Genomic DNA, 24,665 nt, shown 5'->3' with positions numbered 1-24,665 from the left:
GGAATATCATAACCTCGTCTGAAGAGGTGGGTTTTCAGTGAACGCTTGAAGGTTTGAAGACTAGAGGAAAGTCTTACTGTGCGAGGTAGGGAATTCCACAAAGTGGGTGCCGCCCGGAAAAAATCCTGTAACCGAGAATGGGAGGATGTGATGAGAGTGGAGGAGAGATGTAGATCTTGTGCAGAACAGAGGTATCGAGTGGGGAGATATTTCGAGACCAGTGAGGAAATGTATGTCGGTGCAATTTTGTTGATGGCCTTGTATGTTAGTAGAAGAATTTTATATTGGATTCGTTGATATACAGGCAACCAATGTAGAGACTGACAGAGTGGCTCAGCAGAGGAATAACGGTTTGGAAGGAAAATCAATCTAGCCGCTGCGTGCAAAATAGATTGTAGGGGTTCAAGTCTGACTTTGGGAAGACCAGTAAGGAGGGAATTGCAATAGTCGATGCGGGAGATGATGAGTGCATGAATTAAGGTTTTGTACTGCAGCTCCTTTGTAAAGCAAAGTACTAGCTCCCCACACCTGAAGCTCCTCCTATCTCGATGGGATGTCATATAGGTCAAAAAGCTGAAACTTGGTTACTGTAAAATCCCGTGTATGAATCATATAATCCCGACTACATTTCTGTAAAGAAAGTCTGCCAGATGTCTCATTAATACACAACGTTTGATATATAGTAATATAAAATAGTGCCTTTATTTTTCCTATTTAAAGTATCTGTATTACACATGGCGATGAAGTTTAGCCGGACGGGCGTAAATACTTTATAATATGGGATGTGGAAGTTAACAGTAAACAGCTGAGATACACTGCGTCATATATAGTATTTATTGTGTCTATAAACTCGTACGCTAACACATAGCTCATACAGTAACTACACAGTGCATAGTATTTATTAAGAGTGTTAGTCTCCTGCATACAGTGTGCTGTGGAGGAAGCCATTTTGTGAGAATGCAGCCTACCCCTGGGAACCAGCAATATCGGAGGAAGCCATTTTGTAGGCTGAACTAATGTTTTAGTGAATGCTGCTTATACTTTCACCAAGAACAAGGAGTCACGAGGAAATAATTATTTGGGAGAAAATATGTTCCTCGTTATTTGTAACGTGATAATGGCGTCCACCATTTCACTACGCGTAGCATCTTTACAAAACCTCCTGCTTTAGTGGTGTCACTGGTTCCTAGTAAAAGGTTCACCCACAAAATGGCTGACTCCGCTCTGTGTAGGCGACAATGCGGCATAATGTTAAGTCGGATCACTATCTACACATTGTGCGGAAAAAACATATATGCATGTACAATACTCAGCTGAGGTAGCTTGTGAACACGTCATTTCCATGTTATGTGAATTCGGTACCCACATTTACACACAAGACGGGTGATGTGTATGAAATGATGGCTGGCCTATTGTTTTAATTCTTTATTATTAATCACTGCAGCAGATGATTGTTTACATATATAATTAATTTCCTCCTCATGTAAAAAGCTGATGAGATGAGAACGAAGACAGGATGGCCACAGACAGTGAACTTTTGTAGTGTTAGGATTCGGTGCAGAAAAGACGCATGCTTGTAGTAAGAGGAATGGATTGTAGCATACGCTCACACTCACAGCTATTGCTAGTGCATTGTTGTAGCCGTGCATCGGAATCTTGGAAAGTGCTGGGTAAGTCTGATTGTCACAACGGATGGCATACAGGAGTGTGTGCGGGAGAATTAAGGCACTGTGCCCCCGTCTTATCATGGGGAGGGGAACGTAAACAGTGAACCCCGTATCTGGACGTTTCTTCATCTAGGCGGTTTCATTTTTTGCAGCTGAAGAGAAAAGTGAAGAGCAAGAGTTAGAGGCTTCTACAATGTCCTCTCATCCCCCCTCACTACAGAACCTAACACGCCCAACCCTTTCTTACACACCTCATTGCCTACAAGATTCCTTTTATACAACGCCTCCTTGGCTGCTTCCTGTGAGGTGAAAGAAACGGACAATGAACACAGAGTAGCACATTACAGTATACATGCCATTGATTAGTACATAAGCTTTTAATGTGTGAATGTTGTGGGTTACTCCTAATACGTAGGTGTTTTATGCCAATGTAGGCGAAAACGATAGAACAGTACCCACTCAATACATTAAAGAGTAGGATGAAATAGCCGTTTACTGAGACTCATCTATGGATTATACACTTAAATAATATGTAGCAATAAAAATCATTATGGCTACAATTCATCAAATAATAGATATATTTGTGTGATTACAAATACATCAATAACCAATATTAGGCATGGTACCTGACATATAATGTGTATATTTTATCCACATACAAGGATAGCCACATAGGACCACAGGATAAGGAAATGGACCAGGAACTCCATAATTAATATACTTTAATTGGTTCAACATCCTGTGAGGTCCTTCATTTGGGGCATACAAGAATTATTAGCCCTACCACAGGGTCTACTTATATTTTAATCACTTTTTCTACTTATTTTTTCACACTTTACTTTTATATACAGTATATTCACCTATTTCTCTCTGGTTCAAATGATCACATTTTATTTAATATTTAATAAAGCTTTGTTTTTATAATTTGTGGCAAACTTTTGAGACCTGGGGGTAAATGTATCAAGGTGAGTTTTCTGGTGGGTTTGAAAAGTGGAGATGTTGCCTATAGCAACCAATCACATTCTAGCTATCATTTTGTAGAATGTACTAAATAAATGATAGCTAGAATCTGATTGTTTTTCTAACCCGCATGAAAACTCTCAGCTTGATACATTTACCCCCTGGAGTGCTTCTAGTTTCTTTGTAATCTCTGAATGATCACAGATGACGATACTATATTTACTAAAATATTGTGAGGGCTGCACATGCTCCTGTTAGTCTTCTAAAAAAAGTTAACTGTGTTGCAGAACTTGATAATAAAATGCCGAACACAGGTAACAAATTGGTAATGCATATAAACCAGACGTTCCAGGGCTGAAAAGGAAGACGGGGCTGTATGTGTTGTCAGAATGTCTATGGCCACATACAGCAGAGGCCACCTGAGTATCTCAGATCTGAGGGTGGCTCGGGCACCCCTAGAACCCAGATCACTGTACTACTCCAACATCCACTTACCCTATTTCCCTCCTGACCAAGGCGTCGAGCAGAGTCAGAATAAAACTGCAGGTACCGTTCCAGCTGACAAACATATTCTGGAAAGGAGGGAAAAGAAGAGTGTTATTAAGGATGATGAGAAAACAAATTCTGGAGATGAACGATGAATGTTGGGAAGGTTATAGACAGCAAGAACATGGTTAATTAAAGCAATAAAAGGAGATATCAGGTTTTTAAAAACGGACAAAACATCAAGTGACCTATATGGTTAGTTTTCAAAGAAATAGTGGTCTTTAGAATGCAGCCATAAAACTCATTCCACTGCTTCAATCAACTCGTTCACGGATCAGACTGACATTCTATAGCACAATCATGTCCTGCTTAGGTCATATTGTGGGCTTCCAGCAGGGGGCGTCGTATTTCCTGTTTTGCTAGAGAAGTAATTTATATCTTTAAAGTTTGATGGATTTCGGAGCTAGAGTATGGGGGGAATAATAGTGACCTCCGTAGACTTGTGAAGGGATGGGTTCAGGAGAGGGCAATGCCATGCTGGCAAATGCTACACGCTTTCTCTGCCTTACCTTGGATAGAGGCCACTGACAAATTATCTGAGAAATCTGCATTGGATTTGCAGGAGGCTTAGCCAGGCTCGGGCAACTTGTAGCGCTCCTTGTGTGGTGGAACTACAAGTGCCAGCAGGCCATTCTGGGATAGCCAGATGAGTGCAGGTTGTCTAAGCACAAAATAACATTTACTATGGTTATCGCTCACAGTAGCTGCAAACAGAAAACACCTAGAGGAACCGGAGTGATTTCTTTGCTGAACATTTAGACATTTCACCCATAGCGATAACTAAGAGTCTGTAACGGCGTCTCACCAGCCCGGAGAGCAGGTCCTCCCTGGCGCAGCTGCTGTATCTGTTGCTGGCTGCGCTGCATGACATCATTAAGCAGAGTGACGAGGTCACTGGGAGGTGTGCGGTGCTGCTGTCTGTACTCGTGAATCTGTGAGAGGAGGAGGAGACGTGTAAGAGTGCGCAGTGGAGGGGAGAGCGATCAGAGCCCCACTCAACTTCACTCTTACCTTCTTCTCCAACTTCTCCTTCTCAAAGGCCAAGACGCTCAAGCTGTGTAGGGTTGGACTACTGAAAGAGAGGGAGCAGGGACAGTGAGAGGGGAGAAGATAAGGACTACATCTTATACTTATCACCTTATCTCTGTACCCACCTACTGGCTGCAGATCTACTTGGAGTTGGCTGTTTGGGTTTTGGCACAGGGGCCTGTAAGAGAGTTGGACAAAAGTGTTAATTTAGGCAGGGAAGAGGGGAGAAGTAATACATACACCCAAAGTCTGTTTGCTTTTGGTGTCAAGTTTAATTCTGCCTCCACATTAAACATCTCTTGCACTCAATACATTACGGATAACCATGCACTCATCCTCTCCTGCTTTGATTACTGTAACCCCTCACAAACTGTTTTTCAATAACCAAATGATCATTGTTTCAATACATGAAAAGCATTTTCATACTTATCCGATATTATCTGTAAAGGCATCACCACTGGGGGAGTAATTCAAGGGGTAGTACTAGGTATTTGACAAGGTGTCTGCGATTATTACCGGAGGAAGAGCGATGGGGTCTACAACCAGCCATTTCTCTGTGTTGCTGCTTAGCTGTTGAGATGAGAAGGGTTCACGAATTCGTACACACACCTCCAATTTGCCCCCCGTGGGTCTGCGGCCGTCCATTATCTAGGAGAAAAAGGTGGACTGTGAAAAAGAGGGGAGAATCATAAATAGTAGTGATGGAGGCTATGAGGGTAACAGTAAGCAGAGGGACACAGGGCAGACAAAGTGGCGAGGAGAGAGTAGGAGCAGAGCGCGCACACGATCAGTGAGGGGGGGTAGGAGCAGAGCGCGCACACGATCAGTGAGGGGGGGTAGGAGCAGAGCGCGCACACGATCAGTGAGGGGGGGTAGGAGCAGAGCGCGCACACGATCAGTGAGGGGGGGTAGGAGCAGAGCGCGCACACGATCAGTGAGGGGGGGTAGGAGCAGAGCGCGCACACGATCAGTGAGGGGGGGTAGGAGCAGAGCACGCACACAATCAGTGAGAGGAGGGGGAGAGAAGGAGCAGAGCGCGCACACAATCAGTGAAGGGGGGGGAGAGAAGGAGCAGAGCACACACACAATCAGTGAGGGGGGGTAGGAGCAGAGCGCGCACACGATCAGTGAGGGGGGGTAGGAGCAGAGCGCGCACACGATCAGTGAGGGGGGGTAGGAGCAGAGCGCGCACACGATCAGTGAGGGGGGGTAGGAGCAGAGCGCGCACACGATCAGTGAGGGGGGGTAGGAGCAGAGCGCGCACACAATCAGTGAGAGGAGGGGGAGAGAAGGAGCAGAGCGCGCACACAATCAGTGAAGGGGGGGAGAGAAGGAGCAGAGCACACACACAATCAGTGAAGGGGGGAGGGGGGGGGGGGAGTAGGAGAAGAGCGCGCACACAATCAGTGAGGGGGGAGGGGGGAGAAGGAGCAGAGCACGCACACAATCAGTGAGGAGGAAGGGGGGGGTAGTAGGAGCAGAGCGCACACAATCAGTGAGGGGGGAGGGGGGAGTAGGAGCAGAGCACGCACACAATCAGTGAGGAGGAAGGGGGGGGAGAGTAGGAGCAGAGCGCACACAATCAGTGAGGGGGGGGGGGGGAGAGTAGGAGCAGAGCGCACATAATCAGTGAGGGGGGGGGGGAGTAGGAGCAGAGCGCGCACACAATCAGTGAGGGGGGGGGAGAGTAGGAGCAGAGCGCGCACAATCAGTGAGGGGGGGAGAGTAGAGGCAGAGCGCGCACACAATCAGTGAGGGGGGGGGGGGGAGAGTAGGAGCAGAGCGCGCACACAATCAGTGAGGGGGGGGGGGAAGAGTAGGAGCAGAGCGCGCACACAATCAGTGAGGGGGGGGAGAGTAGGAGCAGAGCGCACACAATCAGTGAGGGGGGGGGGAGAGTAGGAGCAGAGCGCACACAATCAGTGAGGGGGGGGAGAGTAGGAGCAGAGAGCACACAATCAGTGAGGGGGGGAGAGTAGGAGCAGAGCGCGCACACAATCAGTGAGGGGGGGAGAGTAGGAGCAGAGCGCGCACACAATCAGTGGGGGGGGGGGAAAGAGTAGGAGCAGAGCGCGCACACAATCAGTGAGGGGGGGGGGAGAGTAGGAGCAGAGCGCGCGCACAATCAGTGAGGGGGGGGGGGAGAGTAGGAGCAGAGCGCGCGCACAATCAGTGAGGGGGGGGGGGGAGAGTAGGAGCGGAGCGCACACACGATTAGTGAAGGGGGGAGAGTAGGAACAGAGCGCGCACACAATCAGTGAGGGGGGGGGGAAGAGTAGGAGCAGAGCGCGCACACAATCAGTGGGGGAGGGGGGGAGAGTAGGAGCAGAGCACGCACACAATCAGTGAGGGGGGGGAGAGTAGGAGCAGAGCGCGCACACAATCAGTGGGGGGGGGGGGAAGAGTAGGAGCAGAGCGCGCACACAATCAGTGAGGGGGGGGGGAAGAGTAGGAGCAGAGCGCGCACACAATCAGTGAGGGGGGGGGAAAGAGTAGGAACAGAACGCACACAATCAGTGAGGGGGGAGGGGGGAGAGTAGGAGCGGAGCGCACACACGATTAGTGAAGGGGGGAGAGTAGGAACAGAGCGCACACAATCAGTGAGGGGGGGGGGGGGGGGAGAGTAGGAGCAGAGCACACACACGATTAGTGAGGGGGGACCACAGAGCGGAGAGAGGTCTGGGTGTATCACCTCCAGAATGTCACGGATCTCACAAGTGGACTCCAGAGTTTCCAGCTTAAGGTGCGCGGTCCCCAACATACGGTCTGATTTAAAGAGCCCCCTATGGACACAGCACACAAGACACACATGTATTAACGGCTGATACAAGATATCATGTGCTGTACCAGTGCATGCATCTTGCGCTGTGTCACAAAAACACATAATACTCTTCCTTTACCCTTTCTGGATGACTTCAAATTTGACCCCCTTTGCCTGTATCGCCCTCTTCAGGCCGCGGTGATTGCGATTAATCTGTAGATTGAACTTCTCTTTATACACTGGAGACAGAGAGAGACAGTGCAGTGAGTCCTAAGCATAGAGACATGTCACAGCGCCACAATACACCGCACCGCACCTGGAGAGTTGGTTCCCTTCAACACATTAGTTTTATCTCTCTGCGCTTCCTCCTGCAACGGGGAAACAGTGTTTTATATATAAACAAAAAGCAAAGGAAGGACACTCAGAATATATTAATACACTGCAGCCCCTGTTCCGTCCCTCTTACCAGACTGGGATAAGCAAACTCAAAGCGCACAAAGGTGTCCATATCGCTGGGAGAAGATCCTGCAAATACAGCGCTGTATCAGAGGAGATTACGGGCAGAGAGTAAGACAGACGGAATGACAGACAGCTGGATCTACCTGAGGGTGTGGGTAAATTCACTGCTTTATTCACATACAATACAAGATCCGTATTGGTCAGTTCCGGAAAGATCCTGCAGGGGGCAGACAAGAGTCAGAACGTGGCTGGGGTACCCAGGTATTTTTTTTTATCAGCTCAATTTACACAACAGACTTACTCACTTAACTACACTGATTGTTCTCTCCTCGTAATGACAGTGAGGCACAGGGAGACCCCGAGTATGAGCCTGTTTCACAATTTCAATGTATTTCATGCATTCCTCCGCTAGCTTCTCATACCTATTGAATATAGAGAGAGCAACACAGAGAGAAAGAGATGGTGATGTGTGTACTCCGAGATGGAGAAGGAAGAAGCAAGAGCTGGAGAAGGAAGAGGCAAGAGCTGGAGAAGGAAGAGGCAAGAGCTGGAGAAGGAAGAAGCAAGAGCTGGAGAAGGAAGAGGCAAGAGCTGGAGAAGGAAGAGGCAAGAGCTAGAGAAGGAAGAGGCAGGAGCTGGAGAAGGTAGAAGCAAGAGCTGGAGAAGGAAGAGGCAGGAGCAGGAAGAAGCAAGAGCTGGAGAAGGAAGAAGCAAGAGCTGGAAAAGGAAGAAGCAGGAGATGGAGAAGGAAGAAGCAGGAGATGGAGAAGGAAGAAGCAGGAGATGGAGAAGGAAGAAGCAGGAGATGGAGAAGGAAGAAGCAGGAGATGGTCACGTGTGTACTCTGAGATGGAGAAGGAAGAAGCAAGAGCTGGAGAAGGAAGAAGCAAGAGAGATGGAGAAGGAAGAAGCAAGAGCTGGAGAAGGAAGAAGCAAGAGCTGGAGAAGGAAGAAGCAAGAGCTGGAGAAGGAAGAAGCAAGAGCTGGAGAAGGAAGAAGCAAGAGCTGGAGAAGGAAGAAGCAAGAGCTGGAGAAGGAAGAAGCAGGAGATGGAGAAGGAAGAAGCAGGAGATGGAGAAGGAAGAAGCAGGAGATGGAGAAGGAAGAAGCAGGAGATGGAGAAGGAAGAAGCAGGAGATGGAGAAGGAAGAAGCAGGAGATGGAGAAGGAAGAAGCAGGAGATGGCAAGTTCTCAACTTGTGAAATCTCTATCCCAGAGATGGAGAACTGGAGGAGAGCGACAGGAAAAGCAGATTTATAAATAATAAGGCAGAATAGGAAAGACGTGACTGTAAAGGAAAACACCCACATATAGGGACAATAACCCAAGCAGTACAAGCACTCACTTTGCAGTCTCTGTGATGTTTCCCAGATGGGTAAATTGCTGAGATGATGACATACACATCTGAGGGAAGAAGATACATAGGATCAGTAGCCTGATAATTACATGAATGTGGCTAGTGGGAACTCTAAGTCCCGTGTTTGGATTTCAATGAACCTGGGGGGTGAAGGGGGTAAACAGAGGAGGACATGGGGCTACAAATCGTTAGGGTAGAAAAAGGAATTATCAAAGTGGTGACCAAAAGGAATACGAGGGGTTTGGAAACTGCACACCCTCTTTAACTAAAGGTATAGATCTGCCCCTGCTCAGTCTGTGGCTTCCTGCTGCCTCCATTCCCCTCCTCCGAATAATGTGCTCAGACCCTAATCAAACACACCTAAAAAACATATCCAGGCTTATTTAATAATATGCTGCAGAAAGCACTGATAAAAGCCGGTCATCATCTATGGAGCCAGCGATGGGATCACGGTCTAATATGGCTACACGTTAGCGACACGTTCGTGTCCAAACTGGATGTGATCCGCCTGGGGAGGGATATGCCGCACCCCAGTTATCCAACTCACTTTATCCCTCAGATAAAGTCACTAGTTCCTACTAGATCAATAGGCTTAGCATTGATACAACCCACAAAATGGCTGCCTCTACTGGGATTAGGCTAAAAGTACCCTTTAAATGCCACCACCACCCCCAATATGGCCCCTACATCGTGCTGTTTCTTCAGTTGTTCCATCAGTTTGTTATACTTGTCGCTGCTCTGGGCTGCGCTGCCACCTTTGCGTTGCTGGTCTAGATTAAAATCTTCCTGGTTCACCGGGGCAGACGGGACCTGTAGGACAAGTTTGAAGAGTCAGCTCGCGTGCGGAGAGGAGGTTACAACACACGTCGTCAACGCTCAGTCGCCACGTTTACCTTGGTGATATCAACAGGCAGGCCTCCCCGAGCCGCCTCTATCATGGGGTCCAGGCCTTTGGACTGGCGCAAGTACATTTTGGCACCCTCCATGTCTCTGTGTTGTTTAGAGCGGAGGGCGGCAGCCATTAGCTGCTTCTTCCTCCCTTCCAGAAACTGTAACTGCTGCGCGGCTGCAAGATACGGGGATGAGAAAGAGAAGGATTGTGGGTAAAAAAAAAAAAAAAAAAAAAGACCAGAACAAGAGCGTGAGGGGTAGTGGAATAAAATAGGAAATACTGGACACAAACCTTTCCCAGACAGTTTGGGACTCTTGGAGGGAGAGGTCTTGGGTGCTGCTGGCTGCGGCTGTGTCAGGGATCCTGGGCGTGGAGCGGGCTGTAAGGAAACAGACACAATACAGCTATAAACTGCTTATAGTGAAAATGTCGCCTACATGCTGCGACGTCGGCCATTTTGTCAGAGGCCACCTAGTACTCTGCCAGTGAATGGATAGTCTGCATTGTTATCAATATTGGTTCACCCCCCACAAAATGGCTGCCACTGAACAAGCAAAATGACAAAACCCAACAAAAATGTAAACCTATGAGAAGTAGTTAAGATATCTGACAGTGTATGTAACATCATTATGTAACTCACTGCAAACCGTTCACCTCAGTTTTCAGAGGTGTTAGACCAGTGATGGAGAACAGCCGGCCCTAGGGCCGTTTACGGCCCTCTGAGCCTTCACCTGCGGCCCCCAGCTCCTTCCTGCTCTATGGTCAGATCTGTTTGTTATAGCTTGTAACACCTGTTTAAAATGCCTGCTGATATGTAATTATTCTTTGATTAAATGTACTTTTTTATCTTATTACTGGACAATGTGCGGCCCTTTTGACGTTTAGAGGGTCCCCTGGGCTGTTTCAGGTTGTCCATCATTGTATTAGACTCACCAATTTTCCCCGCAGAGTAATCGAAGGATTATGAACAGTGTTCCTATTCTCTTCTGAATCCTTTACATGTATTTGTTAATATTACTCATAGTGGTTTTATATTACTTATCTCTGGGACATTAATGAAAACTGGTGCCAAGATAAAGGTACTTTAAATCATAGCAACAGATTCAAACTCATTTGTCAGGTAGTGCTACGAAAATAAATAAATATGTTGCCACACCCCCTCATTATGTTACCACACCCCCTAATTATGTTACCACGCCCCCTCATTAGGTCACACCCCCAAGCTAATGATCAAAACCCCATTGATGAGAAAACAAATGATGGAACTGTACTAAATAGCTAGCTCTGCAAGCCAACTTACTAGCCCCCATCACAGATCCTGGCTAAAATCCTTTAACCAGAATATTTTTATCCTTTAACCCTTAAAACACTCACATTAGGCAAATACAAAAAAATAATAAAAATAATTAAAAATGGTTACTATGGGTTACAGCAAATTTTTCCTGCCCACCATTTGTTTTTTTTACATTAACACAAAACATGGAAATCTTTATTGATTACCCATAGTTACATAATGGAATTCCACCTTAAATATGCAGAAACGATCCTCATTGTGACACTTAAACACAAATCCTGCCTGTCTATCTGGTTACCTCATGGTGAGATAAGATCTGTAATGTGTGTGTAAACTATGTCTCTCCTATGCGGTCAGTATACCTAGAAATGAATTATAGAAAGTCTCATTGGGGGAGATACAAGTGTGGAAATCAGTTGAACCGCTCCTTGTATGAAGCATGAATAGTGAGAGGAAAATAGGGGGATATAAATGTTCTCTTCTCCACTGTCCCGGTGACCAGGCTACATGCGGGGGGTCAGCGGGGATGCGATGAAGGAAGGCTGTGCTATAGTAATCAGTGTGTTTGGAGTGACTTTATCCCTTATTATCACCTTCTGTAAGCCCGCAGACGGTTTCCCTTCATCATCATCGTCATCGTCGTCTCCGTCCTGCTGATTGGCCAGTTTCATAGCCGTCTCCAATACACCAACCAGACTTTGCTCTTGCGGGATTTCGTTTGTTCCTTGGATTGGGGGGAAACCTGAAAAGGAATAGTGGTCATTTATGGAGTGAGGAGAAGCAGGTCAGAGACGTGAGGAATAGGATGGAGAAATAGAGAACAGCGGTCACCTCTATGACGGGGAGAGCCCGGGAGAGGCTCAGGGCATACAGACCTGGGGGCACGGGCAGCTCAGCCAGATTGACAGGCTTCCCAGCCTTGTGGCTCCGAATGGTATCTTGGTATTGCTGCGAGAGGAGAATAAGCTCAGTATACTTACAGCAAATGGCACAATATAAAGCAACGTGCCCGTGTCTGTGTGCAAGTGGCAGGGCTACCAATGTATTAACGCAGACTCCCACGCTCACCTTCACGATGCGCTCATGCATCCGTGCCTTGCGGTCGTCCCCCTTCTCCTTCGCCTGCTCCGCAGCACTGCGGTACCTCTCCATCCGCTGCTGCAGAGCATCCAGGGTGTCCTTAGGTGGTGCAGGCGGACCTGCCAGAAAAAGATGATGCGCAATTTGTGGGAAAGGGAGACAAGGAAGCACCTGTATACTGTAATAACTAACGTAATAGTTCAGAACATTCATATAAAGCACAGCAGTACCCCCACATGACCAGCAGAGGGGGCACAACGCTCACCTGAGGATGAGGTGGATTCTGCGCTCAATGGAGACTGGAGAGCCAATGGCTTACTAGGAGTCAACTCTGCTACTGTAGGAGGCACATATACATGTTGGAGATAAAGAATAGAATTAAAAGATCAAGGGCTATATTTACTAAACTGTGGGTTTGAAAAAGGGGAGATGTTGCCTATAGCAACCAGATTCTAATTATCATTTATTTAGTACATTCTACAAAATTACAGCTAGAATCTGATTGGTTGCTATAGGCAACATCTCCACTTTTTCAAACACGCAGCTTAGTAAATATACCCCCAAAACTTTTTTAAATAAACATAATTTTATTAAGTTTTTGAGTTTCTATTAAAACATATATTTATTATATATATTTTATTAAAAATAAATGTATTTCCATATGCTACCAAAAGAAAGCCCTATTGACAATTCGCTTGTATAAAGTAAAAATTATATTGTTATTCCTGGTGAACCCGAATCATCGCAAATATGTGAAAAATAGGTTGAGGGACAAAATAATATACAGTCATTAAGGGGTTAAATTGCACCTGTCATCAGCTCACAGGGAGGCAGACATTTTGTCAGCTGATCATGAATAATCATGAGAATACAGCCTATTCCAGTGTTGGCTAACCTGTGACACTCCAGGTGTTGTGAAACTACAAGTCCCAGCATGCTTTGCTAATATATAGCAGCTTATTGCTGGGACTTGTAGTTTCACAACACCTGGAATGTCACAGGTTAGCCAACACTGGCCTATTAATTTGCTAAGAGCTAGTGACAACTCTGAGGCACGTGGCAGTTTGTGCCTCATGTCTCAGTGATGCAGGGGCGGATCTAGAGAATACTGCTACCCGGGGCGATGTAGGGGGGGCGATTTAGGCCCCGCCCCCTTTTTGACATCTGAGGCTGCCGGCGGCTGCATACTATGTGCAGGTCCGTTCAGCAGTGACAGTGTGCTGCCCAGATGCTCTGATTGTGTTTAAAACACAATCAGAGCGGCCGGGCAGCACGCTGGCCCTGCCTGTCACAGCTGAATGGACCTGCACATAATGTGCAGCGCCGGCAGCAAGCCCCTGCTAGGGGGGGCGATCGCCCACCCCCCCCCTGGATCCGCCACTGTAGTGATGTCATTAGCCCCCGGTAAAGTTGAACATTAATTCAACAAAACTTTTGCCTCCGATGTGTCCAGGAGGTAGTTACAATTCAATGATGGAATCCTGAAACATTCATAGGGAACAGCTCAGTGCAAATACAAGCCAACAGAGAGCCTACGATCTGTGACACAAGTCAACAAGAATGAAGCGTCCGCGTCTCACCTGGCGGGGGTGGGAGGCTGTTTAAGTCCACGGTCTGTCCGGAATCCAGCGCTGACAGCATGGAATCCAGGGACTGTAAGAGGAAGAGGAGAGTGAGCGCACAGTACATAGGTCAGAGACAGGGGGAAGTACAGTATGCCAACCGACAGTATTGGTGGTCACCTTGGCTATCCGGTAATACTTGCTGGCCAGCTCGGAGTCTCCATGTTGCTTGCTCTGCAGAGCGGCCAGTTTATATTCCCTTTGCCGCTCCAGGACTCGAGCCTTGTTCCCGTCGGACACTGCAATGACAGACATCAACCAGCTGATACCCTAAACAGGGAGGTGAGAGACGTCACGTTTGCCGTAGCTATGATACAAGTACGCGGCTCCGGCTACCTGGGCTAGGAATGACCGGAGCAGACGATCTGACGGGCGCTGATGAGGTCACAGCTTGCGGAAGACTCTGAGGTTTCGCAGGCACCACCGGAGGGGTTTTGTGCGGCGGAGGTGGCTGATGGATTATGCCGTTCATCACAGCAGGTGTGGGATCTGTAGGGGGATCTGGTGTACGGAGAACAGCAGGCGGGGGTACAGGAGTGCTGGTGCTCATCCCCACAGCCACCGGAGGAGGGATGTCGTCAGCAGACACAGAGCCACCCTTCTTTACAGTTCGCAGCATGTCCTCCAGAGACTGGTAGATAGAGAGCAGAAGGTCGGCCGTGGGCAGTAGAGAAAGAAACAGATAGTACAGACATCGCTGGATCGTACCTTCACACCTCTCTCGTATCTCCTCACTTTGCTTCCCTCTCCCGCCTGTTTGGCATTCGTCAAAGCTTGTTTATAGGTCGACAGACGCTCCGTCAGCGTGCTCTCCATACTCGCTGCAGAAGGAGCGGTCTGAGGGAAACCAGGGAGTTTAGTAAAGTCTGAACATCAGCCGCTCCATTCCCCACTCCCAGATCTCCCCGACACTTTGCCCGTAAAGCTGAACTACCACTATACTGCTAATGTGTCCCCTGCCTAAATGGAGTGCCTAGGGGCTGCTACATGCAGCCATTTTTCTTTAACGCACATAGATCAATACAGCTCGCCATCTTTAAATGACCATGTAAGACGGGGGAGTGAGCGGAAAGGCCAATCATGAGCCACAATTTCCTTAGTGCAGCCTGAGATTGGTCGTCCTTCTGAAACACTCTCTCCCGGTTTTCTGTCAGGCAGAGACGTCCCAGTGAATAGATAGTACGAATACTGACTACACAAGATGGCTAGGACTGCGTGTCTATGTGGCAGACCACACTTGTGTAAATATAAGCTCGGAGACCCCACAAGTACCTGTGTGGCTGGCGACATCATCCTTGGCTCTTCTTTTTCATCCCCCAACACTTCATCCAACTCGGCCTGTAAAAGTAAGGTAACAGAGCAGACAATTAGATCTTAACGTACATCAACAGGCAATCTCTTGCTATAAGGAAAATTCAATTAGCCACAAAGTGTTTCTGGAACGTCCATTCACAGAAATCTCTGCTCATTTTTCCCCCCTCGCACCTCAAAATATGAGCGGAGATTTCTACCGCAATTGCCGGCAATGTGCGCAGCACGCTGTCGGTGCGCCACATCCAATTGAATTCCCGCCATGTTGGGATGCCCAACTACATAAAACGTCTACATTACACCAATTCCTTACATATTAACCTTTGATGCCCTCTAGTGACTCCATGTAAAGCTCAGACATTCAAATACCTAAAATACTTCTTGTTGACCAAGAATGTTAAAAATGTCCCCCTTCTAATCATTCTGTCCTCTTAACATGTTGTCTGCAAGTAGGAAACCATTTTAATCACACAATAAAACTTATATGTGACCAAAATTCTCCAACATTGATTCCATCTCCCGTGTTCTTCCCCCTCTAACCAACAAATCTTCGTCGTCTTCCAGATCTTCCTCGTCATCATCCTCCTCTACGTCTTGCATGCAGAGAGCTGCCATCCGCTCAACGTGTTCCATGGGGAGAGGAGCTAAATCGCAGGGGGAGAAATAACATTACTGAGAGACAGAAACGCTCCCCTTCTTCTAATAATCACATGTACAATGACTACATTCAAGTACAATATAATGTAATACTGTATATCTGTGACCAGAGTCTGGCATGGTCTGTAGTACTGTATAATATTCTGTATACCACCAATATATGGTGACTGGTGCTCTTTAAAGATACAACATTATACTTCTGGAACCCACTTTTTCCTTTGGGGTTCCCCTTGTTTGCGGCTCGGTTCCCCCCCGTGATAGCAAAGAGCTCGGCTTCCAAAGTTCCATCGTCGTCCGAGTCGCCACCCTCAGGAAAACCACCCAGAAGGAACGGGGCCTGTGAGCGAGAGAGAGAGAGAGAGAGCGCAACATGAAAAACAAAGACAGGGACAATACGTGGTCAAAGCATTTTTTAGCAAGAATTAAGGAGTAAGAAACTCAGCATGAAAGGGTCTAAAGAAGAAACACCAATAAGAAGCAGGTACACATTGGGGCTTACTTAACTAAACAGTGCAATGAGCAGAAAGGTGCTGTAACCTAAAGCTGCAAAGTATTTTCTTTTCTTCTGAAACGCAGTAGAAAAATGACAGTGCCTGTTTGGATGCTGCGGTCTGTGCTGGCCACACACATAATTATATCAGCATATTGGCCCAAAACGAGTGTCATCCCGAAAAATGATCAGAATTAGATTTAGTGGATTATTTTTGAGCATGGCAGTAAATTCGGTCAGAAGATGACCACGGTCACTCTGTGGTCATCTGCCAACCCCATGGGCAGGCCGTCATGTGATCCAGCCACCTAGCCTCAATGCCCAACAGCCAGATCTGCCCGATTTAGCCACTTGCAAACTTGTGACACGTCTGGTACATCTATACATCTAAGCAGAGCGAAAAGATGAATAAGAAGTCAACTAACCACTACACAAAAATAAACTACAACAAGTCCAACCTCTGCCACCATAGGCGTTGGGGCCAACTTCACCATATCTACCTTGTGTATGTGTGTGTGTGTGAATTGGAGCACCCATAAAGTCCCCAGGAACCCTCAGGCCATTGGAGAGGATAGTACTGACTGGGGATTATGGTTCCCATTGGAATGGCCCGAAGCAGCACAGCAATCCAAGCATTGTTGGGACTTTGCCAGTCTCCATCTCGGTCTGATCTTGTAGTGGGGTGTACCTGCTTTTGGCAGACACACATCAAGCTCGACTACCTGCGGATTCCTTCAGGAGGATAGTCCCTTGGTTTGGCTTGCTAGGTAGAAACCGTTACATGTACTGCCTTCCCTATGTCCCTATATCGTGATTTTACAGTTTGCAGTGTAACAAACATGATTTTAAACTATAACAGTGCTATGGCCGTTTCAGTGATTCTGTTAACAATAAAACTAGAATTTATTTGAAAGATATTTGCCAGGTGATGATCTTAATCCAACAGAATCGGGGGTCAGACAGCCAGATCCGTCAAGCAGTGCAGAGGTAAACCAAGGTGTGCAAATTATTACAAGTTATTATTATTATTATTATTATTATCATCATTATCCTTTATTTATTAGGCGCCACAAGAGTTCCGCAGCGCCGTACACAGTACAAACAGTAGACTAAACAAGGTGACACATTACAAACGGTTAACAAAAAATACCAAAACTTCAGAGACTCCAGGCAGGCTAATGCAGTAAAGACGGAGCAGAAGAGCAGGTATGGAGAACAGAGGGAAGAGGGCCCTGCTCAAATGAGCTTACATCCTAAGGGAGGGTAGACAGATCTCAGGCACACAGGGAGCAAGTTGAAGTAAGTGGGGAGAGAACAGGGGGGCTGGAGGAGAGAGGGGAAGAACAGGTGGAGGAGAGGTTAGGTGGAAGGTTGGTAAGCCTTTAGGAACGGGTAAGTTTTGAGTGCCCTCTTGAAGGAGGACAGATTGGGAGAAAGACGGATGGAGCGAGGGAGGTCGTTCCAGTGAAGGGGGGCAGCACAGGAGAAGTCTTGGATTCTGGAGTGGGAAGAGGTGATCAGAGTGGAGGAGAGGCGACGGTCATTGGCCCGAGCGCAGGGAGCGGGCAGGGGTGTGAATGGAGAGGAGGTTAGAGATATAGGGAGCAGTAGACTGAGAGAGAGCCTTGTAAGTGACGGTCAGGAGTTTGAAAAGGATTCTGTAGGGAATGGGGAGCCAGTGTAGGGCAAGGCAGAGAGGGGAGGCAGACGAGGAGCGGCGAGAAAGAAAGATGAGTCTTGCAGCCGCATTGAGTATAGAGCGGAGGGGGGCGAGATGGGAATGGGGGAGGCCGGTAAGAAGGAGGTTGCAATAATCAAGGCGGGAGATGATGAGTGCGTGGATGATAGTTTTAGTGGCATCCTGGGAGAGGAAGGGCCGGATACGGGCAATGTTGCGTAGCTGGTAGCGACAGGCTTGGGCGAGGGATTGGATGTGGGGGGCGAAGGAGAGAGAGGAGTCGAGGGTATTCTAGCTTTCATTTATTTAGTACCTTCTACAAAATGACAGCTAGAATCTGATTGGTTGCTATAGGCAACATCCCCACTTTTTCAAACCCCCAGCTTAGTAAATCTAGCCCTCAGACTCTTAGGGGACCAGTTGGGAGATATTTTGAGACAAGTAAGGAGATGTGTGTTGGTGCAGTATTGTTAATGGCCTTGTATGTTAGTAGAAGTATTTTATATTGGAATCAACAGACTACAATCAATGTAAGTACTGACAGAGTTGAGCAGCAGTGTAAGAACATTTTGTAAAATCAGTCATTCAATATAGATTGTAGGGGTGAAAGTCTGGCTAGGGGACAGTCAGTAAGAAGGGGATTGCAAAAGATTACGAGTGCATGATTTAAAGTACTTGCTGTGTCTTATGTGAGATAAGTGTGTATGTCGAAATATAATACGTGCTTCAAAAGGTGGGAATGTCAGTGATGGGACAGGCACAGTCACGATTCCTCAGTGCTCCAGTCACTGCTGAACCTGTCTCCTCCTTACTAAATCTCCATTATGTCATCTGATCAAATTCCCAAGACACAGAACACAGCTAGAGTCATCCCGACCCACAAAAGTGGCAAAAGAAGCATTATATCAAACTATAGACAGATTTCTTTAGTGCTTTAGTGCCTATATTACACAAGGTCATGGAACAACGTGATCATTTTCAAGTCAGCAGATTCTACAAAACAATAAAATGTCCTTAGTCCGTTTCAGTCTGGCTTTCAACCGAACCGTTCAACAGAAGCAAACTATTAAAGATCCGTACTGAAAGCTGCTGAAACTGTGGAGCATGCTATACTGCGGTACTGGAACACACGATAAAGTGGTGTCACTACTACTTAGCAAGACAATCACAGTCTCTGGCTCCAATCCTAGCCTCTAGTCTCTGTTCTGGGGCAACTACGGTTTCCATATTTGTAAATAATCCACAAGTAGTATGTAAGTCACCTTCTCCAGATAGAACATCGTATGCGCACAGCTCAAACTTGTCTAATATAGGCACTAAAGAGATAGGTCTATAGTTTGAAATAATGCATTTGTCACCACTTTTGTGGACTTTAGCTGTGTTCCGTGTCTTGGGAACTTGATCAGGTGACATAATAGAGGTTTAGTAAGGAGGCAATCGGTTCAGCAATGACCGGAGCACTGAGGAACAGGACCTGTGTATCTCACAAAAGTGCTGCAAAAGTGAAACATAGGATAAGTGAAAACACAACGGTATTTGGACTGTAAACTTGTAAAGTGTATTACATGTGAGCTACTGGTTACAACAAACTAATCAGTCATCAGTATTCAAATATAACCATTTGGTTTATGGCTTTTTGTTAAGTTTGCAAATAGACACTCTAACATGCAAATGTATTCCAAATACTCGCCCTAAGTCCCATGACCAGAATGTGCATCGCACAATTGCTGCTCATGGCTATTATAGACTATGGGGGTGTAGTGTATGGTACAGCCCCCCTACATTCACAATAAAACGCTTAATAGGCTTTACTCAATCTGCCAAGTTGTGTTGCACTGTAACTACAACCCCTCACCACTGTGATATATACTATACAATTAGCTCTCTGGACAGATTGCCTGACAGGCTCCTGTAACGTGGTTCTACAAACATGCTTGTGAGGTAACAAACCGGTCAGTAACCAGATCACAAATGTATATTATGTATCCAAGACATAATTGAAAACAACAGGTGACTCAATGTATTTCTTCCTGGTAAAATATTATTACACACACACATACTTTGGTGATGCAATAACAGGTAGACACGCAATGATAACAAAGGGACACATACACAGGTAGATAGAGACAGAGGAAACAATGACAGGGAAGCAAAGATGTACACATAGATTACGACACACTGACAGGTAGGTTTACACAGATAACACACATACATAGGTAGATGGATACAATGATTGCACACAGGTAGATAGCCAGATGCTGATTACAGACAGCTAAGAGGCAAAGCTAGTTAGATGATAACACACAGACAGGTGTGTGCACGGGTGATGAGGGCACCGTGACAGGAGGGGTCACGGGTGATGGCACGGTGACAGGAGGGGGCACGGGTGATGGCACGGTGACATGTGGGGGCACGGGTGATGGCACGGTGACATGTGGGGGCACGGGTGATGGCACGGCGACATGTGGGGGCACGGGTGATGGCACGGTGACATGTGGGGGCACGGGTGATGGCACGGTGACATGTGGGGGCACGGGTGATGGCACGGTGACATGTGGGGGCACGGGTGATGGCACGGTGACATGTGGGGGCACGGGTGATGGCACGGTGACATGTGGGGGCACGGGTGATGGCACGGTGACATGTGGGGGCACGGGTGATGGCACGGTGACATGTGGGGGCACGGGTGATGGCACAGTGACAGGAGGGTTTACACAGATAACACACACATAGGTAGATGGATACAATGATTGCATACAGGTAGATAGCCAGATGCTGATTACAGACAGCTAAGAGGCAAAGCTAGATAGATGATAACACAGACAGGTGTGTGTGCACGGGTGACGAGGGCACGGGTGACAGGAGGGGGCACGGGTGACAAGGGCACGGTGGCAGGACGGGGCACGGGTGACAAGGGCACGGTGGCAGGAGGGGGCACGGGTGACAGGAGGGGGCACGGGTGATGACACAGTGACAAGAGGGTACACAGGGTGATGACACGGGGACAGGAGGATACACAGGTTATATCACAGTGACAGGAGGGTGCACAGGGTGATGACACGGGGACAGGAGGGTACACAGGGTGATGACACGGGGACAGGAGGGTACACAGGGTGATGACACGGGGACAGGAGGGTACACAGGGTGATGACACGGGGGACAGGAGGGTACACAGGGTGATGACACGGGGGACAGGAGGGTACACAGGGTGATGACACGGGGGACAGGAGGGTACACAGGGTGATGACACGGGGGACAGGAGGGTACACAGGTGATCACACGGTGACAGGAGGGTACACAGGTGATCACACGGTGACAGGAGGGTACACAGGTGATCACACGGTGACAGGAGGGTACACAGGTGATCACACGGTGACAGGAGGGTACACAGGTTATCACACGGTGACAGGAGGGTACACAGTTGATCACACGGTGACAGGAGGGTACACAGGTGGTGACAGGAGGGTACACAGGTGATAACACGGTGACAGGAGGGTACACAGGTGGTGACAGGAGGGTACACAGGTGATGACACGGTGACAGGAGGGTACACAGGTGATGACACGGTGACAGGAGGGTACACAGGTGATGACACGGTGACAGGAGGGTACACAGGTGATGACACGGTGACAGGTGATGACACGGTGACAGGAGGGTACACAGGTGATGACACGGTGACAGGAGGGTACACAGGTGATGACACGGTGACAGGAGGGTACACAGGTGGTGACAGGAGGGTACACAGGTGATAACACGGTGACAGGAGGGTACACAGGTGGTGACAGGAGGGTACACAGGTGATGACACGGTGACAGGAGGGTACACAGGTGATGACACGGTGACAGGAGGGTACACAGGTGATGACACGGTGACAGGAGGGTACACAGGTGATCACACGGTGACAGGAGGGTACACAGGTGATCACACGGTGACAGGAGGGTACACAGGTGGTGACACGGTGACAGGAGGGTACACAGGTGGTGACACGGTGACAGGAGGGTACACAGGTGATGACACGGTGACAGGAGGGTACACAGGTGATGACACGGTGACAGGAGGGTACACAGGTGATAACACGGTGACAGGAGGGTACACAGGTGGTGACAGGAGGGTACACAGGTGATGACACGGTGACAGGAGGGTACACAGGTGGTGATACGGTGACAGAAGGGTACACAGGTGATGACACGGTGACAGAAGGGTACACAGGTGATGACACGGTGACAGGAGGGTACACAGGTGGTGACAGGAGGGTACACAGGTGGTGACAGGAGGGCACACAGGTGATGACACGGTGACAGGAGGGTACACAGGTGGTGACAGGAGGGTACACAGGTGATGACACGGTGACAGGAGGGTACACAGGTGATGACACGGTGACAGGAGGGTACACAGGTGATGACACAGTGACAGGAGGGTACACAGGTGATAACACGGTGACAGGAGGGTACACAGGTGGTGACAGGAGGGTACACAGGTGATGACACGGTGACAGGAGGGTACACAGGTGGTGACACGGTGACAGGAGGCAGGAGGGTACACAGGTGATGACACGGTGACAGGAGGGTACACAGGTGATAACACGGTGACAGGAGGGTACACAGGTGATGACACGGTGACAGGAGGGTACACAGGTGATGACACGGTGACAGGAGGGTACACAGGTGAGGACACGGTGACAGGAGGGTACACAGGTGATGACACGGTGACAGGAGGGTACACAGGTGATGACACGGTGACAGGAGGGTACACAGGGTGATGACACGGTGACAGGAGGGTACACAGGGTGATGACACGGTGACAGGAGGGTACACAGGTGATGACACGGTGACAGGAGGGTACACAGGTGATGACACGGTGACAGGAGGGTACACAGGGTGATGACACGGTGACAGGAGGGTACACAGGTGATGACACGGTGACAGGAGGGTACACAGGGTGATGACACGGTGACAGGAGGGTACACAGGTGGTGACACGGGGACAGGAGGGTACACAGGGTGATGACACGGTGACAGGAGGGTACACAGGGTGATGACACGGTGACAGGAGGGTACACAGGTGAGGACACGGTGACAGGAGGGTACACAGGTGATCACACGGTGACAGGAGGGTACACAGGTGATGACACGGTGACAGGAGGGTACACAGGTGATGACACGGTGACAGGAGGGTACACAGGTGATGACACGGTGACAGGAGGGTACACAGGTGAGGACACGGTGACAGGAGGGTACACAGGTGATGACACGGTGACAGGAGGGTACACAGGTGATGACACGGTGACAGGAGGGTACACAGGTGATGACACGGTGACAGGAGGGTACACAGGTGATGACACGGTGACAGGAGGGTACACAGGTGATGACACGGTGACAGGAGGGTACACAGGTGATGACACGGTGACAGGAGGGTACACAGGGTGATGACACGGTGACAGGAGGGTACACAGGTGGTGACACGGGGACAGGAGGGTACACAGGGTGATGACACGGTGACAGGAGGGTACACAGGGTGATGACACGGTGACAGGAGGGTACACAGGTGAGGACACGGTGACAGGAGGGTACACAGGTGATCACACGGTGACAGGAGGGTACACAGGTGATCACACGGTGACAGGAGGGTACACAGGTGATGACACGGTGACAGGAGGGTACACAGGAGGGTACACAGGTGATGACACGGTGACAGGAGGGTACACAGGTGATAACACGGTGACAGGAGGGTACACAGGTGATGACACGGTGACAGGAGGGTACACAGGTGATGACACGGTGACAGGAGGGTACACAGGTGGTGACAGGAGGGTACACAGGTGATGACACGGTGACAGGAGGGTACACAGGTGATGACACGGTGACAGGAGGGTACACAGGTGATGACACGGTGACAGGAGGGTACACAGGGTGATGACACAGTGACAGGAGGGTACACAGGTGATAACACGGTGACAGGAGGGTACACAGGTGATGACACAGTGACAGGAGGGTACACAGGTGATGACACGGTGACAGGAGGATACACAGGTGGTGACACGGTGACAGGAGGGTACACAGGTGATGACACGGGGACAGGAGGGTACACAGGGTGATGACACGGTGACAGGAGGGTACACAGGGTGATGACACGGTGACAGGAGGGTACACAGGTGATCACACGGTGACAGGAGGGTACACAGGTGATGACACGGTGACAGGAGGGTACACAGGTGATGACACGGTGACAGGAGGGTACACAGGTGATGACACGGTGACAGGAGGGTACACAGGTGATAACACGGTGACAGGAGGGTACACAGGGTGATGACACGGTGACAGGAGGGTACACAGGTGATGACACGGTGACAGGAGGGTACACAGGTGAGGACACGGTGACAGGAGGGTACACAGGTGATGACACGGTGACAGGAGGGTGTATAGGGTGAATCTTACCCCCTTGGCCGCCGGTCTCCCTCCTCCCCGGTCCTCTCGCCGTCCGCTCATCCTCCGCAACAGATAAACCGAGAGAAGCCGCCGGTACTTCCGCGTCCAGTCACGTGACAGCTGAGAGACTACAACTCCCGGCGTGCCCCGCGCCTCCAGCTCACATCACGTGACGGGTGACGCGAACAGAGCGGGAAGAGCGCTGCAGGCAGGAGGAGGAGAGGTGCGGCCGGGGCAGCCGGGTGTATCAGTGTCTGTGTAGTGTCCTGCCGGCAGAATACCGACATCTGTATAACTGTATGGTCACTGGCAGCCGTGTGATGTCATCACACATGTCCTATATATCATACTTATTATACATCACACACATGTCCTATATATCATACTTATTATACATCACACACATGTCCTATATATCATACCTATTATACATCACA

At 48.8% G+C, this 24,665-nt stretch overlaps 2 protein-coding genes across 2 annotated transcripts in view; one reads left to right on the top strand and one right to left on the bottom strand.

The window, feature by feature from the left end:
* Nucleotides 1-820: 820 nt before the first annotated feature.
* On the bottom strand, nucleotides 821-24,379 carry CC2D1A (coiled-coil and C2 domain containing 1A). The gene is made up of 29 exons (XM_075206577.1): nucleotides 24,238-24,379; nucleotides 15,847-15,973; nucleotides 15,520-15,623; nucleotides 14,941-15,006; nucleotides 14,377-14,505; nucleotides 14,005-14,299; nucleotides 13,789-13,907; nucleotides 13,627-13,699; nucleotides 12,312-12,383; nucleotides 12,035-12,165; nucleotides 11,842-11,914; nucleotides 11,560-11,708; nucleotides 9,964-10,051; nucleotides 9,674-9,846; nucleotides 9,468-9,590; nucleotides 8,769-8,827; nucleotides 7,728-7,844; nucleotides 7,566-7,639; nucleotides 7,430-7,488; nucleotides 7,280-7,331; nucleotides 7,103-7,202; nucleotides 6,895-6,985; nucleotides 4,719-4,850; nucleotides 4,328-4,380; nucleotides 4,185-4,245; nucleotides 3,979-4,105; nucleotides 3,123-3,199; nucleotides 1,919-1,966; nucleotides 821-1,819 (listed from the first exon to the last, which is right to left on the bottom strand). The coding sequence occupies exons 1-29, from the start codon at nucleotides 24,286-24,288 to the stop codon at nucleotides 1,793-1,795; spliced, it is 2,850 nt and encodes a 949-aa protein (XP_075062678.1). The 5' UTR covers nucleotides 24,289-24,379; the 3' UTR covers nucleotides 821-1,792.
* The window catches only part of BRME1 (break repair meiotic recombinase recruitment factor 1), a 19,339-nt gene continuing 19,030 nt past the window's right edge, over nucleotides 24,357-24,665 (top strand). The window contains exon 1 of the mRNA XM_075206579.1: nucleotides 24,357-24,451. The gene's annotated coding sequence lies outside the window, so the exon portion shown is untranslated. The remainder of the gene's footprint in view (nucleotides 24,452-24,665) is intronic.

The sequence above is a fragment of the Mixophyes fleayi genome, chromosome 4 (genome assembly GCF_038048845.1).
Source record: "Mixophyes fleayi isolate aMixFle1 chromosome 4, aMixFle1.hap1, whole genome shotgun sequence".
Lineage (NCBI taxonomy): Eukaryota > Metazoa > Chordata > Amphibia > Anura > Limnodynastidae > Mixophyes > Mixophyes fleayi.
This window is presented reverse-complemented; position numbering and strand designations above follow the sequence as displayed.